The sequence below is a fragment of the Anarrhichthys ocellatus genome, unplaced genomic scaffold, assembly GCF_004355925.1.
Source record: "Anarrhichthys ocellatus isolate YVR2014 unplaced genomic scaffold, GSC_Weel_1.0 scaffold12, whole genome shotgun sequence".
Classification (NCBI taxonomy): Eukaryota; Metazoa; Chordata; class Actinopteri; order Perciformes; family Anarhichadidae; genus Anarrhichthys; species Anarrhichthys ocellatus.
This window is the reverse complement of record NW_022280042.1, coordinates 105,841-123,024: the sequence shown is the minus strand read 5'-3', so window position 1 is coordinate 123,024 and position 17,184 is coordinate 105,841. Positions and strand designations below refer to the sequence as shown.

General features: G+C 45.4%; 2 protein-coding genes, 1 non-coding gene and 1 pseudogene across 8 annotated transcripts in view; 1 reads left to right on the top strand and 3 right to left on the bottom strand.

Moving 5' to 3' along the window:
• Positions 1-373: 373 nt before the first annotated feature.
• On the bottom strand, positions 374-1,775 carry LOC116386122 (uncharacterized; annotated as a pseudogene).
• A 333-nt stretch (positions 1,776-2,108) lies between these two features.
• On the top strand, positions 2,109-2,223 carry LOC116386324 (U5 spliceosomal RNA). The gene has a single exon (XR_004212956.1). It is a non-coding gene; the product is annotated as a U5 spliceosomal RNA (small nuclear RNA).
• A 2,991-nt stretch (positions 2,224-5,214) lies between these two features.
• On the bottom strand, positions 5,215-9,388 carry donson (DNA replication fork stabilization factor DONSON). Its single transcript, XM_031852108.1, has 12 exons — positions 8,870-9,388; positions 8,613-8,687; positions 8,299-8,499; positions 7,887-8,065; positions 7,675-7,750; positions 7,395-7,497; positions 7,176-7,269; positions 6,868-7,008; positions 6,522-6,720; positions 6,338-6,407; positions 6,100-6,230; positions 5,215-5,830 (listed from the first exon to the last, which is right to left on the bottom strand). Exons 1-12 carry the CDS (start codon positions 9,311-9,313, stop codon positions 5,690-5,692), a joined length of 1,854 nt encoding a protein of 617 aa, XP_031707968.1. The 5' UTR covers positions 9,314-9,388; the 3' UTR covers positions 5,215-5,689.
• A 2,753-nt stretch (positions 9,389-12,141) lies between these two features.
• Positions 12,142-17,184, bottom strand: part of runx1 (RUNX family transcription factor 1) — a 53,856-nt gene continuing 48,813 nt past the window's right edge. For all 6 annotated transcript variants that reach the window (XM_031851837.1, XM_031851838.1, XM_031851841.1 and 3 more), the window contains 2 exons: positions 14,606-14,752; positions 12,142-14,516 (listed from right to left, as the gene is read on the bottom strand). In XM_031851837.1, coding sequence (XP_031707697.1) covers positions 13,981-14,516; positions 14,606-14,752 — 683 coding nt within the window. In that variant the 3' untranslated portion in view covers positions 12,142-13,980. The remainder of the gene's footprint in view (positions 14,517-14,605; positions 14,753-17,184) is intronic.

The following is a 17,184-nucleotide window of genomic DNA, read 5'->3' as shown; positions in this document are numbered from 1 at the left end:
AAGTAGACTAATAGCTTGCTGTAGCAATCCAAAACAGACTTTTTATTTCTTTTGAACTTTACAATATTGTCTGTTTGTTGATTATATAACACATATTAGTATTTTCTTTTCTTGGTAATCTTTCAGGTCCAAGAGCAGAACAGAAGCTGCTCTTCGTGCGGACTCTGCTTGTCGACAGAGTGTCTGATCCTGTCCTGAACAAGCTGCTGGATAAACTTCTTGAGCACGGAGTGATGACAGACGCTGAGATGCAGTCGGCCAGAACAAAAGATAGAGCAGATAAAGCACGAGGCGTGATGGACACGGTGGGAAGAAAGGGGTCCGAAGCCTGCTCGGTGCTGATGGCTGCTCTCCGTGAGATGGACCCGTATCTTCACACAACGCTCAACTTCAGCTGAAGCTGAACCAAGAACTGTGCAGTGATGATGATGATGATGTCTTCAAAAGTTGTCCCACATGACCTTTGCACGTGTGGCTCCGGCTGCTTCGTCCAAATGGGCACAGAGGCGATTCTTCTTTGTGGCTGCGTCCTTAACCTGCCGCCTGCAGCTCCGGCCGTTTGAACCGTTGCTGCGACCAGTCGGATCACAGCCACGGGGGGGGATCTGCATGTGCCTCCTTGCCAGCAAGTTTCTGGAGGTCCATATTGCGTCTGTAATGGCGGCTAGGGTGAGCCACTGTTTGGCGAAGTCACTTGCTGTAATGTGTGTGTTCTGGCTCACCCCATACAGCACTCGCTGTGCTGTCAGGATCTCCCTTTCTGGCAAGTACGGGAATTTCAAGGAGCCGGCCATGAGGTGAGGCACCTGCTCCCAGAGCAGGTGCCTCACTGACTCAGGCGCGCCACAACCTGGTCGGGGGCAGGTAGAGTGCGCCGGCATGCCCCGGAAGTGCATTAAGGACCTTACTGGGAGGATCTCATGAGCGGGATGGTTCACGTTGCGCCAAAATGTTGAGGGCTCGCCAGATGCGAGCCCACGCACTGGACTCACTGGTTCCCGCTCCTGCACAACAGAAATCAGACAGCGTGGTTAGTTAATGTTTTTAAATCCTCCTGCTCAAGTTTAAAATTCCATAAAAATGTCTGGATAAAAGCATAGGCTGGTGGCAGTTAAGATCTTTGGGTAAAAGCTTCAATGTTCTGAGGTAAGACCCCACCCAGAACCGTGTCATTGCTGCAGTCTTTGGGTTTCTGGATGGGGCTGTTACGGCTGTAAGGTGTAGCGGGGTATCCGCTTCCTAAAAACAGGTGCAGGTCCGGCACTCCTTTTTGCTTTGTTTTTTTCATTACGCTTCTCCTCAGTCGTTCCCACAGGAAATAAAAAATGGCTCGTTCCAACTCTAAAAGCACTTTCCTAGGCGGGATAAAAACAGAACTGATAACTAAAAGCAAAGGTAAAATCACAGCTTTGATGATTAAAGCCTTTCCTTCTAATGTCAGTCCTCTACGTGTCCAGTAACCTAGTCTCTTCCCTACCACGTCTGGCCAATTTGTTTTCCCTCCCCCTTCACCATCAAATTTAATCCCAAGTATTCTTTGATCAGTCTGGGTCACAGTCAGGGGGAGTTCTGTCGTTTCAGTTGCCTTCCATGGTCCATAAAATGAGCTTGGGTCTTGCTTCTGTTGAGCTTTGACCCAGAGGCCCGTCCGTACCAGTCAGTCAAGTCCAGCGTCCTGTTGACAGATAAAGGTCAGTGCATAAAATGTTTATGTCATCCATATGTAAAACACATTTGGTTTTGAGTCCTCCACTCCCTGGGACTGTCATCAACATATTGTAATATGGCAGAATCATTTGGTAAGATTGGCCAGATTGTCTCTCAAGGCGCTGTGAAATACGGCAGGGCTTTCTGAATATCTTTGGTGACACCAGGTCCAGGTATAGTGTCTTCCTTTAAATGAGAAGGCAAAACAGAATTGACTATGCACAGGTACGGAACGAAAATGCATTTGCCAATGGAGAACAATACCCTTATTATGATGTGGGCAGGGGTAAGGGAATGGGTGTTGTTTTGGATTTGGAACAGGGCACGTCAACTCAGGCTTACCGTGAGCGTTTTGACTGGGACAACTGGGTCTTCAGCTGCTGTCGACAAGAGTGCTGTACTTACTTTGGTTTCTCTTAATAATGCACAAGTCTTTCGCCTTTTACTAAAGACTTCCTTGGAGAGGAACACCAATGAGCTGAAACAATTTTTGGCAGGCTTTGCCATTTGGCTGAGTCTTGTGCATTTGTGAAAAGAAAGCTGTCCTTAACGAAACCAAGGTGCTGACCATGGAGGGTTTGGACGGGTGTGCTAAGCAGCAGCCACTGCTATGCCCAACTGAGAACCTACTGGTGGCCTTGACGGAGCCATGGAGCCGAGTAAAGGATCCAAACATGGACGGAATGGCTAAGCGAGGCCAGTACAGGTGGGCTCCGGTGCTGGCACTTCGGGGAGTGAAGTGAAGGCAGCTCCCCGGGTGGAGGAGTAACCCAGGCACCCATGGGGGATGGCTTTACTGCCCTCACTCCCAATCCTGCTCCCTCCACGTCGAAGCAAGGGGCCCGGAGAGGCTCGCAGGTTTTCGGAATGGGACTGCTGACGGAGCATGGAGATTGCCAAGGAGCGGACAACATTTTTTTGTTTAAAGTATTGTAAAAGGAAGGCGAGTATGGTGAAGAGGGAGGTGTTTCTAAGACAGTGATCACTTCCTGTTGGTGTTGAAACTCTTGCCCGTCTGTGGCATAGTTTGACACCGTTAGGAAGGACATTCACTCTACGTCTCGTCTTGTGAAATACAGTTCAGCCTCTATTGGTTGCAATTTATTTACACAGGAATACATGGCCACACAGAGAGCTTCTTACCTGCACTCTTCCGGATCACCATCTCGTCCACGCCAAAAGAGGAAAAGGTAATCGCACTTTTAATTATTTTCTTACTTCATCAGATTTTATACAGGTACTGTTTTTAGTTCATTTTAGGTGTTTTATCTTTTTACCCCTTAGCTACGTGGTGCCTCCACCATGTCTGCCAACCATGCCGGCACGCGGAGGCACCACAGCGTCTGAGTAACTTTCAAAGAAGTAGATGGTAAACTGCTGGGGATGTCTAGACTACACTTCTCCAGGAAGTTAATCCAAAAAGCCCTGAACTTTAAGCCAGAAGACCTGAACTGCATTTTGACCCTACCATCCAACAAAGGATTTGATGTAAGCTTTCGGTCTGCCATAGCACTGAAAATAGTTGCGAAACCCCAGTTTTCTGCCTTTAATGTTGAGAAACTGACTGATAATGCATTTAAAACATTGTCAGAATGTTCAATGAGACAGTGAATGCAGATGACATTTGTTTGTGGCTGGGTAGATACTGCACTGTGAAGGCCAGGCTACCATTTAAAGGCTTTATCATGTGTGTGCCTTGCTATTTCTGTTGTGACTTAAGCTAAGTGTACCAAGTATAACCTCTATTGGTCTCAATGAATGGATTATGCGTTACACATAGACGGTCTTACTGAGCATACAGTGTAGCAAAATACCCGACTGAAAGGGAAGCCATCTTTGTTAAGCAGCATAGCTGGCATCAAGCCAACAGCTTCCACTGTTGTCACATCTCTTCTGAGGCATCAGCCTGCTGCGGCTGCTCCTCTTTCTTAAACATGTTTGATCAGGATCAGTTGTTGAATTAATCCACATTGACTTCATATTAGCCTGCTAAAAGATGCACATTTTTACCAAGTTAGGTCTGCTGACTGTAAAGTATTTATCAATCTTGCATCATTTAGTCACTTTGTACTGTGCTGTACTCTCCTTCAGGAAATCCCAACATGGCACCAACACTTAGCTAAACACCGGCTTTTACCAGTCAATGAATGACTTTTATCCTGTTTTTTAAGTTTTTCATTTTTACGATTGTGGTTATATACTCTGACTGCACACAGAAGGCCCAAGTTGTAATTGTACTACGTAATAATACTTTCTCATTTTACATCAAAGTATGACAAAATTCAATGTTAAGCCTAAATGTCTCATTTTCGGTGATTTTAACATACATCTCTGCTGCCCTTCCCAGACTTCAGATCATTTCCCATATGAAATCAACCATGCAGCCTTTATTATATACTAAATACATCTCCTAAAGAAGTTGACTCATTTGGGCCCAGTATGTTATAGATTTTTAATAGCTCATAAGCAATAAGAACTATTTCATCCACTCTAAACACGCCGTAGTCCAACCTCTTATAAAGAAACATAATCTTGATCCTGTTCTTCACAATGAGCTTTTCTAAACTATCACAAGTTCTAGGGAAAGTAGTTTCAACCCAACTTTAAAGTTTGATGCGTCTTAATAACGTCTACGAGAGCTTTAAGAGCTTTACAGAGCACACAAACTGTCTCCTGAAGCTAACAAACTCTCTCCTAGCAGCTGGCGGGCTTTTTCAATTCTTTTAGACCTAGATGTCACTTTCGACACATGTGTAACATTGTTAGAGGATAGCCAATTACATTACCTGACAAAATGAGGTCTACATGAAGTGTCTTGAGTGTGCCGGTCCCCCCTCTCTTAAGATAGAAAGGCTGGCATCCCACCCTGATTGGCCAAGAGGGGAAATGCAACAAGCTGCTCTCAATTGTTAATTAGGACCCGACCCCACCGTACCAACAATTGAGGGACATCTGAGGGAGCGCACATGTTGAAACAAGACTTGTTTTGAAAGCTGATCTTTGTGTTTTCTGATTTCAGGGTTTTCAATGATTTGTGTTTGAAATATTAAATGGACTTGTATTGCGCCTTTCTGCTCTTCAACCATGCAAAGCTCTTGCCACACGTCAGCAGTCACGCATTTGATAGTCTCAACAATATATTATGTTATTTTTGATTTTGTGTCATTATTTTGTATATTGTACATATCAATTTTGTAAACCAAAGACATCAGGGGCCTGTTCAACATACCCAGTGTATCAGTTTATCTGGTTTAACTAACCAGAACTACCGCCGTCCCAAAAAGCTGGTTATTAATAACTCGATAAGTCAGCCCAGGGTTTCTGACATGAAGGGGCGGGGCTTGCAGCATATAACCAATCACAAACATGGACAAGTCTGCTGTCAGCACAGCGACGCATTTTAAAAACCAAGAAAAAACTATTTCTGACAAATAGGAAGAAGTTAAACACAAAATCCAGCCTGTAATTACAGTTTACACTGACAAATGCAGGAAATCACCGACTGTGTAAATGAATCGATTTATAATATCACTGCTTCATCTACAGCACAAATATGTCATCAGTGAGGAAGTGCAGTTCTCTCTCTCACACATACACACACACCTGAAATGAAAGTCAGCAGACCTTAATACAACAGAGAAAGCATTCATTTGTCTACGCATGTCTCCGACTACAACCTCAAACATGACGGTGCATCAGCACTTTCATCTGATAAAACAAAACAGTCATTAAAAACATTTTCACCCTAATGATGCATTTATCAATATTAAAAACAAATTCAGAACAGTATGATCATTACAAGAGCACAGCTTGAAACGTGTTTGTATAAGCATTTAAAAAGAACCACTGAATGGAGTACTGGTGTAACGCCACGTGTCCGGTAGGGTCATCTCTTAAAGGTACAGTGGAACAGGTTTTTAGCCTTGTTGCCACCACAGCAGCAGTGCAGCGCGCTTACGTTGTTAGAGAACACTTCGCTCCATCAGTTCTTCCACATGTAGCTGTAGTTGCTCATGTTGATGTGAGTCAGAGCAGTCTTGCCCAGGCTGGAGGGCTGCTGGAGCTGCTGGAGGGAAGCAGGATAGAGACCACAAGCAGACAGGTCCACCGACCCACCAGGACACTGCAGACACACAGAGACAGCTGGACTAAGAAAGACACCCGGCATTCTTTAATCCGACGCTGATGCCGCTTTCTGTGGCGGGACAGCTTGGACGAATCAATGGAACCTCAATGGAACCTCTGCACATTAGCTGTTAGCTCTGTTATTTAGTCAGGCAGGACTGTGCTGCCCACCGGCTGCCAACAGCTAACGCTAACTAGCTCTTTTCTGTAGTGCATGAAGTTATTAATAAAGTTTGATCTGTTCATTGAAGTACATGGCTGTCTTACCTGTTGCTTGGTGGTGTGTGTGTTCATGACAGCGGTAGGTGTGTGACTGTAAAGAGCAGCTGAGAAGTTCCCTTTCTGTGCGGACCGAAGGAGGGTTGTGACGGTGTGGAGGGAGGAGGGGAGGATAGGTCCTAAAGGAAGGAGGGGAAAACTAGTTCAACGTTACATCGAACAATGCCTCCACAGATTCTACACTCCAACGCCCTCAAATAGCAGAACGGATCACGAGCCGAGGTACCTGTGATCTCCAGACTGCTGATGTTCTGGTAGGTCGAACCAACCTGGCTCTTCACATTCACACTGCGGGCCTGAAAAACACAGACAGATGCAGACATAGCAACAGCAGTGTGTATACTGTGTGTGTGTATTCACACCTTCAGTGTGTGCATCGTGTGTGTGTGTGTGTGTGTGTGTGTTCACACCTTCAGTGTGTGCATCGTAGCTCCCCTGAAGGCGCTGGGAGCCAGGAGTGTTGGGGGTAACCCGGCCTGGGAGCCCGCTGCAGCCACCAGACCCTTAGAGCTGATGAGGAAGTTGATGAGGGTGAAGGTGTGCGGTCCCTCCACACACACCACAGACTCCGGCTTGTGGTCCAGAGACACAGTGGGACCTTCCTTACGACTACACCAGTGGTCAAGGAGCTCTGACTGGTTGTGACATGGCATCGGACACATAGTGTTTGTGAACCTGAGCAAAGCTTGTTTAGTTAAGTGGTGTGAAACACAAATAGGACAGCTGACGGTCGGTGTCAGAGAAGCAGGAGGATACAGTTGCATGGTGATGCTGTCTGGCTTCTTGATTTTGTCCTGGACACCCATCTCCTTCAGCCAGGAGAAGCTGCCGTCTTCATCATCAGTCTCTCCTTCGTCACCTGCCGGACTCTCCTCGCCCTCTTTCAGCTCAGGACACCTACAATTCAAGTTATTATCCACAATGTCAGCAAAATCATCCGTTCAATGAATTAGGTTTGACCCATGGCATATGTTCTTCTTCATCCCATACAGTCAGTGTAATCCTCCTGAGACATGATTTTCACACACACATCCATACAATCACAGAGGAGACGGCACACTTACTCCTGCTCTTCCTCCTCTCCCTGCTGCATGCTCAGGTTCTGTTGCTCCCTGCTCTTCCTCCTCTCCTCCACTAGAGGGAGACTGAACTCTATACCTAAACAGGGACACAAGATGAATGAGCTCCCAATGAAATGCATTCATGATACAGTCTAACTGAATTATCTGATGATAGGAAGTTGAAAGTGTAGGATTTAGTGACTCGTAGCTGTGAGGACTCACCATCAGCCTTCATGGCCTCTCTGAGGCCCCTGGTCGTAGGAGAGATGAAGGCCGTGATGCTGCTAGAGCCCCCGAGACCGGCTGCCCTGAACAACACTGTGAACTGACAGAAGAGAACCGATCACATGAAGGGAACTGACTGCAGTGTGCTGCTGTGAAGGTGTCTATTAGGACAGCCCCCAGTGGTGGTATCAAAGAAAGACACCATGCATTCGGCTCCCTCCTGAGGAACCTAATTAGATCCAAAAACAACCAAAACCTGAACGCCACCAACACCTACCTGATGGGAGCAGAGATAGAAGTAAGGACACAGTCGGGCCTTCAATAGACTGTAGAGAGACGACAGACTGACTGACCTGAAGACCACAATCAGAGAAACAAGGCTGACATTGAATTGGATGTTTTTGTGCATGTTTAGTCCCAATTAGAGACAAAAACATGGGAAAATAGAGTCCTCAATAGAGTGGCTTAATCTACTCTGTCCAGCCTCACCATTCACTCATGAGGCTCTGCTGCAGGGCTCGGTCTTGTGCCCAGGGGGTGCTTCTCCCAGTGAAGCTCCTCTCAGCGTTGATCCTGGGGAACAGAGGGATCCAGGGCAGGGAGGGGTGCTGCCAGTACACCAGACTCTGCTGGAAGGCCACCCGCAGCTCAGAGCAGGAACTGGGATCCTGCAGGGACATGGGGAGGCTCAAAACACTTCTTTCTATGTACATTTGACTCAAACTGTCTGTCTGAATATACCTGTATTCACCCTTCGTTTTAGTGCATTTCAGTGTAGCATTGCTACTTAATAGTTCTATACTACTTAACAACAGATGATTGTTTATTAGTTGGTTTAAATTCAGTATTAAAAATATGAAACTGTAAAGCAGCTGCTGTCCTGTCATGTGTAATAATCTACCTGTAGACTGTGAGGCAGAGTGCTGAACTGAGCTCTGCAGTGATGACTGAGCCCTGAAGCCTCCTCCTGGGCTTTGGGGTGCTCGGCCCATGACAGGGTGAGCGGGGAGGTGAAGAGGAGGCGGGTCTTCAGGCTCCAGTCCGCTGGGTACTCTGTGCAGATGGGAGGAGCTATGGAGGCCGGAGCAATGGCCTGGGGACTCTGGGAGGAGGCGAGAGGGAGGGGACATGTTGAACACTAGTGGCTGTGTACACAAGGACATGATGACGACAACAACAACAACAACAACAACAACAACAACAACAACAACAAACCTTCAGCAGTGGACTTTTAACATCTTCCTCCTCTTCTTCAAACAGAGAGTCATCTTCAGAGAAAGTGAGACACTCCTGCAGGAGAGGACAGATAAATATTAATATATTATAGTAATATTAAAATGACACATCTGTCTAACTTGCCACGTGAACTATAGGGACATGGGACCACGGTCTGGTCCCGACTCACTACGTACCGTTAATTCACTGTGTGTATTTAGTTGTAAAGTCGTAGTATTTATTTATTATAAACCAACCTTGCTGGACATATCTTGGTGTTCCTGTTCCTCTGCCAGCCTCGCACTGAAAGGCAGACCTCCATGACAGTACGTCTTTGTTGACATGACCTCCTCGTCTCCCTCCTCTCCTGTCCATGTCCTCATCTTGTCCGCAGCTTCGGCATTCCTGTCGTCGTTATAAATGAGACATTTCTTTTTGGGGCTGAAAGTGTTCTCGATATTTGCGAACGGGTTTCTGCGCTTCATCCCACCTCCGGAGCGGTTCTGGTTGTTGAAAAGCGGCCCCGGGGAGAAAGGCCGAACGCATGCCCGCAGTGAGTCGCTTTGTCCGGGGCTGCCCGTGGAGCCCCGTCCGCTTGGGCTCGAGAAGACACTGGCCTCGCTACGAGTTCGCTTCCTCCTCATTCGCATGATTTCAGCCGGTCGCTTGAAACTGGGCGAATAGCCTTCCTGTTGAGACATCCTCAGTAGGATAGGTTTCTCAAAAACAGCCGAACGACAAAACGTTTAGAAGACCGGAACCGCAGCTGTTTTCTTGTCGCGTCTTCCGTACAGTACAAATTTGGCGCGTAGCGTGCTGACGTAAAGTCTCCCTCGCGTGGTGCGTTTGCTTGAATAAATAAAAACGGAAAACGGTACACCGCTTTTAGGAGGAAAATCTAATACTTTCCAAATGAAAAATACGACATTTGCAGTTTTCACCACGCAAGTGACTTGATTAAAAAATACCATGACAAAAAATCACATTGTTGTTGAATTGTAATTGAAAATGCAAATGAATCGTGTGTCTGGTTTACTATAAAACAATATGTTGTTAGTGTTAAGAATTACTATGAAAAGCTAAGTAACGTTTTCTCAAGTATCTCTTAATCACTTGTAATTAATTAATTATTTCAATTATTCATTCATATTTAATCCTAAAAATCAATGAACATAAATATGCATTAACAGCAAAGCTTCTCTTAAAACTTCTCTAAACATAATATTATGTATGCTATTTATATCTAACAATTATTACTGTAGGTAATTTCACTTTTCTATTGACATCTATGTTATTTTACACCTAAATGGAAAAACACAACTTACATGCAAAAACTGTCATATTATTGCAGTGGATTATTTGAATGTTTTTTCTAACAATAACAAGTTTGTGATATTGTGTGCCACACTTTGGATGTACTAAACCACTGCACCACTGGTTTGGTATTACATCTCAAATATAAATATATAAATACCCCCCCCCCCCCCACCCACTCTCATTTCCATCATCACCATTTTAATCACTGTCACAGTGATTAATAGGACATTATGTAAATGTTGTGTCCCTTGTTAATTTGTCCCTCGTTTGTCATTACTGCGGGTCATCAATCACATCTGAAGCTCAGTCAGGCGTCAAATGATGGCTGCTGTTAGAAATCAATTATTGTATCTGTTGGTAAGGTAGAGGAGAGAAAACTAGTGCTTTAAGCTTCAAAACGCTGAGTCAGTTTTGAATTGATAGTGATTTTTGTTCAGGGCTTCTGAAAATGTTGTCAAGTCCTCGAACCCCAATTGGGCATGCATGAACCCCCATATGATAAGATTTAGTCCATTATGCATTAGTTGTTGGTATTCTATATCTGTTGTCACAGTGGGAATAATGATTCTGCTGGAAACTTGTCAAAAGTAGAAACCTGGAACCTATCAAGGACCCTTGAAACCCTCTCAGGCATCTATTGAACCCCAGCGACCCCTACCACCTCATGTGCCCCTGAACAGTAACACCACCTACAACTTCCATTGTCCCGACGACTGTGGGACCCCTTGAAGAAAAGAAGTGTAGAACGTGAACCTCTTTTGGGACCACATACACTGTGGAAGCAGACTGCATTTAGACCACTAGATGTCAGCGGTCCATCAGGCTGAATGACTCTCTGGTTCAAGTGAACTGTACCGCAAAGCAGTTCACAGAGACCTGGAACTGCCTTGAATTAGAAGATCTATCATGGTGAACATTAAGTCTGCTTGTATTTTTCAAAATAAGAGCCACATAGAGTAACTCTATCCTAATAGGAAGCTATGGTTGTGTTTCAAACCAACTCTGACTGTATGTTAACAGACCTTTATCTTAACAAGCAGGGCGAGGCTGTATTTATTTTATTTATTTTTAATAACAGCCCCATAGAGTCACTGATCCTATGAGGAAGCTGGATGTGAATTTTGTCTTTATGAATCTCAAATACAGTACTTTTATCATTTTTTACTTATTTATACACATACATTTTTTCACGACTTGTATACATAACAGTCCTGTCTACTCATTACCTTCGTCTGTGCAGCTTTGTTGTCTTTGTTTCTAGCTGTTATTTCTGTGCAAATACATTGAGAGAGATGAAAACAAATGGAGTCAAATTCCTTGTATGTGTATGCATACTTGGCCAATAAAGCTGATTGTGATTGAGCAGTGTGGCGTCGTTGTTGGCTCCCAGCGGGGCAGCGAGGCACAGCTCTGCTCCTGGCCGGAGGAGGAGCCACTGCTGCCGGGCTACGAGCTCTCCACCTCCCACCGGAGCTCTGCAGGTCAAAGGCCCCCCTGCAGTCTGAGCTGTGTGATTTCATCTGATTTCACCAGAATCTTACGCGGTTGCATCGATAACACAGATGACAAGCGACTCTACGATAGTAGCAATCTTCTTGCTGATGGTCTTGTTTAATTAGCGGTAAAAGCTTCTCACATTAACTTTAACTATCTGAAACGGACAACCTTCTCTCCCACGTCTCGCAGTAATTGGCCAGCTGTGAGGAGGTGTGAAAGTAGGCGGTGTTTGAACGTCTCTCTCAAGCACCAAGAATGTCTTCGAAGAGAGACTGTAATTTCCATTTGCACAATTCTTTGAGTATCACTCCGCTCTGTGATGGCAGGCTGTTCTCCAATGAAGTCCAGCCCATCAGAAAACCTATAAACACTTTTGCCTTTGGATGTGTTTGGAGCATACTGGAGTTCACTTCCAGATGCTGAGCAGTTGTGAAAATCAACCTGGGCTTTTCTCACTTTCCTTGCTGACAAGGCTGCCTGAAGTAGTGAAGCCGTCCACAGGGTCAAAACACGTTCATCACAACTGCTGCCGGTGGAGCTTGTCACCTGAGTTTGTGAGGTATTACCAAGTTCACACTGGTAATTGAACTTGTACAGCCATTAGCTTTTCTTCTGACCACTCAAAGCACTTTCACACTACATGTCATTCACCCATTCATACCCATTCACACCCATTCATACACTGATGACAGGAGCTACTATGCAAGGTGCCATCAGGACTATCTAACATTCACACCCATTCATACACCGTGAGCAGCTACGTGAGCAATTTGGAATTAAGTGTCTTACCCAAGTACACATCGACATGGACTAGCGGAGCCGGGGATCGAACCGCCGAATGTCTTAAGAATGTCTGATTGAAGGACAACGCTCTACCACTTTGTCCTTCTCCTGCAGTACATCATCTCTTCATACTGTGTATTCACTGCCTGGCTGCACTTCACCCTTATTTGGCAACTTCTGTGTGTATGTGTCTAAACAGACAAGCTAGGGCTTGTCTGTTTGCCTGTTGAAATTCCTACAGGTTCAGGAATAGCAAAGGATAAATGTTTGTGTCTGAGGGTGTGGGTGTGTGCGGTGTTTGGGAATAGTTTGTCATAGATACAGGTGGCAACTTGCAGGAGTGAATTCTATAGAAAGAGAAAGATCATCGATAAAACACATCAGACGACCAGTAACACAGGACAAGAGTTGTATTTTCATTGCAAGAATGTTTATGTAACTCAAAACCAAATGTGCACCATCAACGATGCCAAAACAAAATTATGTGTGTGTGAGAGAGACAAAGAGAGAGAGGAAGGGGTGATGAAAACATGATCAACTGCAGGTGTCATTTACAGCCCTGATTATATACAGTACACATCAACAGTGGATCATGGGTAAATGTGACATACACACACACACACACACACACACACACACATGAAATGCTACTAAAATGGTATTGCAAAAATAAATTAAAGCATTTGACTAAACTCCATGCTGTAATGGTTTCTCACTAGAAATCTGATCTGATCTCAGAATCCAGTCTGGTGAGGGCCGTCTGTAATGAATATGTAATCGACGGACTGGCTCAACCAATGTAAAGTTAAGATTCGTCAATCATGTCATAGGTTTTGTCCACATTTGCCTCAGGGGCCATAAAACACCCACAGTCAGTGACGTGATCGTGTTTCTTTCATTTCTTCAGGAGATGATAGGCTCCGTTTTTCTGTAAAAAATGTCAACCAAGAAGCAGAGAGGAGTGGTGAAGTCATGGGGTAGAGAGAGTGATGGAAAGATGAAGGTAAACACAAACAGGCATGAGCAAAATGATCAATACACAACACCAACAACATTTATGAGGATGAAGTCTTGTTATTTTACAAAGGAAGCTGAGATCAGTCCAGTGCTGCTGCATGCACTTTGACCCTGCTTCTCTCTGTGTATCTGTCCCTATTACATCTTCTCTCCTGTTCTTTTCTATGTCCTGACAGTGACACCGGGATGTTGGGTTCATATGACCAAACAAGCCCACTCACTGCTGTCATTCTGCTTGTTTTGTCAGTAGTTTTACACTGGCTCCTGGTCAAGTGATGACGCTCAGTACTGGGTGCTGTTTTTCCAAATATGACATGTGCTCAGGTGACATTTAACATTTATCAAACACCTGCTATCTCCTCTTCCTCTGAGCCATAGAGCTCCATTAAAACACTCACTGTTGCTCTGGCTGACACGTTTCTTCATCACCATGAACACACTGTAGTTTCTCTTCACTTGGTCCCAGATACACGTCCTGCTGCCACAAAATATCACTCGGGCACCAAATGTGGATTAATCTGCAGCTGAAAATAGTCCTGAAGAAATGCATGACTTCCTCCTGTTTGAGTAATGTTTGATAAACACTACAGTGACCAGCTGTGTTGGAAAATGACTGAGCCTTTTCAAAACAGAAACAACAATAGCCTGGAGCTGAGAGCCACATACAGAGTAGTGATTTATGTGTTTGTGTTTAGTGATGTCCGCTGTCTGCCGCCACATGACCAGGTGGTCGCCTTAAACCGCCTATCCGGGTTCAGTAAGGTCTCCAGACCGCTTCAGCAGCTGCCATGTTTGTTGGGGAGCTACTGTGGCTTGACTCCACCTCTACACCCACTCCTTCATTCTGATTGGGCAAAGAGGGGTGCAGGAGGGAGGAGCCTGTGGAGGCGTTGGTGCACGGCGGCAGGATCCTCGGCGGGGAGCGCGAGTCACTGCTGCCGCCTCCCCCGGCCATCATCGAGAACTGGTATGCGCCGGCGGCGGTGGAGTAGTACAGGTGATACGGCGAGGAGGTGGACTGGAAGGGCCCATTTTGAGCCTGGTGGGGGGTGTTCGCCGGGTAGGGCGGAGGCAGGTAGGTGTGATACCTCCCCGCTGGAGTGGTCGCCATGGCGAGGCCGAGGGCGCCGTTAGAGACGGCGTTGTGAGAGGGGGTGTAGGTGAAGGCGGCCGCTGTGGGAGGGTAGTGGACCCGGGGGTCGGAGAAACGAGACTCAGGCAAGGAGGGAAGGGAGGTGAAAGGTCGTTCTAAGGTCATCCTGGGGTCGCCAAAGGCCGTGAGGTCGGGACCTGAGAGAGGGCAAAGGTCAGAGGTTACAACCTACTTATTTACTCACTTCTCTCTGGTTGCTCTCTGTGCACATGCTTGTGTGTGTTACCTGTGAGTCGTGACGTCAAGTCACTGAGCGACGACCGACCAGGCGAAAGGGGATTGGCTGTGTGGACACTGGGCGTGGTTATCTGGCCAAGGTAGGGATAGGATTGGTCGTAGGACCAAGATGGAGACGCCTGCATCTGTCTGGAGTCTAAGAGAGAGATTGAAACCTTCAGAGCTGTGAAGCAAAGGGTTTTGATCAGAGTGATGCTGCCTTCAATTGGAATCAGACGGACCCAACTCAACACGCATGATGATATGTTGCTATGGTGATGTCGTATAGTTTACAAGTAATTATCAACAATAATTCATTTTATGTAATTATTCTAATAAGGCATGTCGCTATAAAATGCAGCTTTCTCTTAATAATCTATTCCAAACTTTAACAACTTCCTCCTTGTGTGAGGGAGCTCATAACATCCGCTTGTGAGTTCTGTGGTGGAGGACGGCATGAAGTCAAAATATTTTAACTTTGGATGGCAATCGTCTACTGATGCTGATCCAGTATTATCTGTCGGCCTCACCTAATTTTGTCCATGAAAATGATATCCGGTTTGCTTGCTTCCATGTGAATGCAGCACAAGTTGAATGTTGAGAATGAGAAGTTGAGCCACACAATGCTGTTAACACACTTACTTCAGAAATCTACTATTACACCTTCTATACAGTTCTATACACTTCTATAAGGTTGGGGGACTCACAAGAGACAGATTCAAATATACAATATTGAACATGATGTGTGCAAAATAAAGGCTGATTTAAATGAACTGGAGTCTTGAGACAAAATCTGTTGCTAGTGAAAGGAACAGAAGAGAGAGATGGAGAAGAGGAAGCAATTAACTTAGCATGGGGGTGGACGGATGAAGGGGAGGGCTGTGTGTGTGTGTTATTTCATTCAATCCAGTCTTTTTCCCCACAGTCTAATAAATGGCTCTGATCACCCACAGACTTGCAGACAAGAGTGTGTACATGTATGGGTTTGTGTGTGTGTGTGTGTGTGTGTGTGCAGCCAGACGAGGAGGCAAATTGTACACAGCAGCCAGACGTCAATGAAGGCTTTTCAAGTCCAGCCAAGAGCTCTCCCAAGCATTGACGTGTGTGTGTGTGTGTGTGTGTGTGTGTGTGTGTGTGTGTGTGTGTGTATCTGGGTGGTGGTGAAGCCCAGGCCCTGTGCCAAGCCACCTCCTTTCCTTGCTTCTCTCCCCAGGCAGAGTACTCTACAGCAAAAGTCACAATCCGCTGGCTGTTTAAAATAGAACAGATAGAAAGACATGTCTGTGGTGTTTTTAGGTTGGCTAATTGAATGACAGAAATGATGAGACGGACCCATTTATCTTGTTCAAATGAGACCTGGTGCAGCGAGTGTCATCAGTTTCTGATATGATGGGTATGATTCAGTTTGACTGATTACACTTTGCTTTTAGAATGGATCAATACTTAAATAAAATAACATCATACAGTAGTAATTTGTTGTTATTCAATGGTTTCTGTAGGGTGTTTTAGACCTCACCAATAAACCAGAGGCAAAACACAACAAAATCAGGCAACTTTTTGTGGCATGCAAATCTTCTAATCTGGAAAAACACAACGTTTGCAGGGGCAGTGGTTCTTTGTGAAAACCGTGTATCTCCGATCTGACAATTTCCATTTTTCAAATATACTCAAGAATTAAGTGCTTCTTTATGGTTTGAGGATATCCATCCATGAGGGGGGCTGAAGCCGATCCCAACATTGGGAGAAGACAGGGTACACCATGGACAGGTCGGCAGACGATCACAGGGCTGACGCGGAGAGACAGAAAACCATTCACACTCATATTCACACCTACCAGCAATTTAGAGTTGGGTTGAGAATATTTATTTTACTTACTGAGCTGGATAAACAATAAAATGTTATCTGAAAAAATCTTTGTCACAAAGGAGCACATGTAGGCCTATATATTCCCTCAACCCTATGTTTCCTCTGTTTTATGTTCCCTCAAACCTATGTTCCCTCAACCCTATGTTCCCTCAGTCCTAGGGTTGAGACCCTATGTTCCCTCAGTCGTTCCCTCAACCCTATGTTCCCTCAGTCCTGTGTTCCCTCAGTCGTTCCCTCAGCCCTATGTTCCCTCAACCCTATGTTCCCTCAACCCCATGTTCCCTCAGTCTTATGTTCCCTCAACTCTATGTTCCCTCAGTCCTATGTTCCCTCAGCCCTATGTTCCCTCAACCCTATGTTCCCTCAACCCTATGTTCCCTCAGTCCTATGTTCCCTCAGTCATTCCCTCAGCCCTATGTTCACTGCAGCAAAGTTCACACAGGCTTTCCTTTCATGTAACTAGCTAGTCGGCATCACTGTGGATGGGCACTGTTTAACCTGGTGCGACCACACAGGAGCCAGCCTCAGATGATGTATGGGGATGAAGGGCATTTAACTACAAGCAGTCCACTACTAACATTCTCTAACACGCTTGGCATGGATCCAGCTGCCTGTTAGGTTTTAAGTTGTTGACGTAATTAAAGAACCACCGTGCTGAGTAAAGTTCATCCACTTCACCACACACACACACACACACACACACACACACACACACACACACAC

Bases quoted from the DNA above. Each gene is read 5' to 3' on its own strand.
- donson (XM_031852108.1), bottom strand. From the start codon at position 9,313: ATGTCTCAACAGGAAGGCTATTCGCCCAGTTTCAAGCGACCGGCTGAA. The intron at 8,500-8,612 runs GTTTGTTGTTGT...GCCTCCTCCCAG, and splicing joins TTAAAAGTCCACTGCTGAAG to AGTCCCCAGGCCATTGCTCC. The intron at 6,231-6,337 runs GTACCTCGGCTC...TCCTTCCTTTAG, and splicing joins CAGCAGTCTGGAGATCACAG to GACCTATCCTCCCCTCCTCC.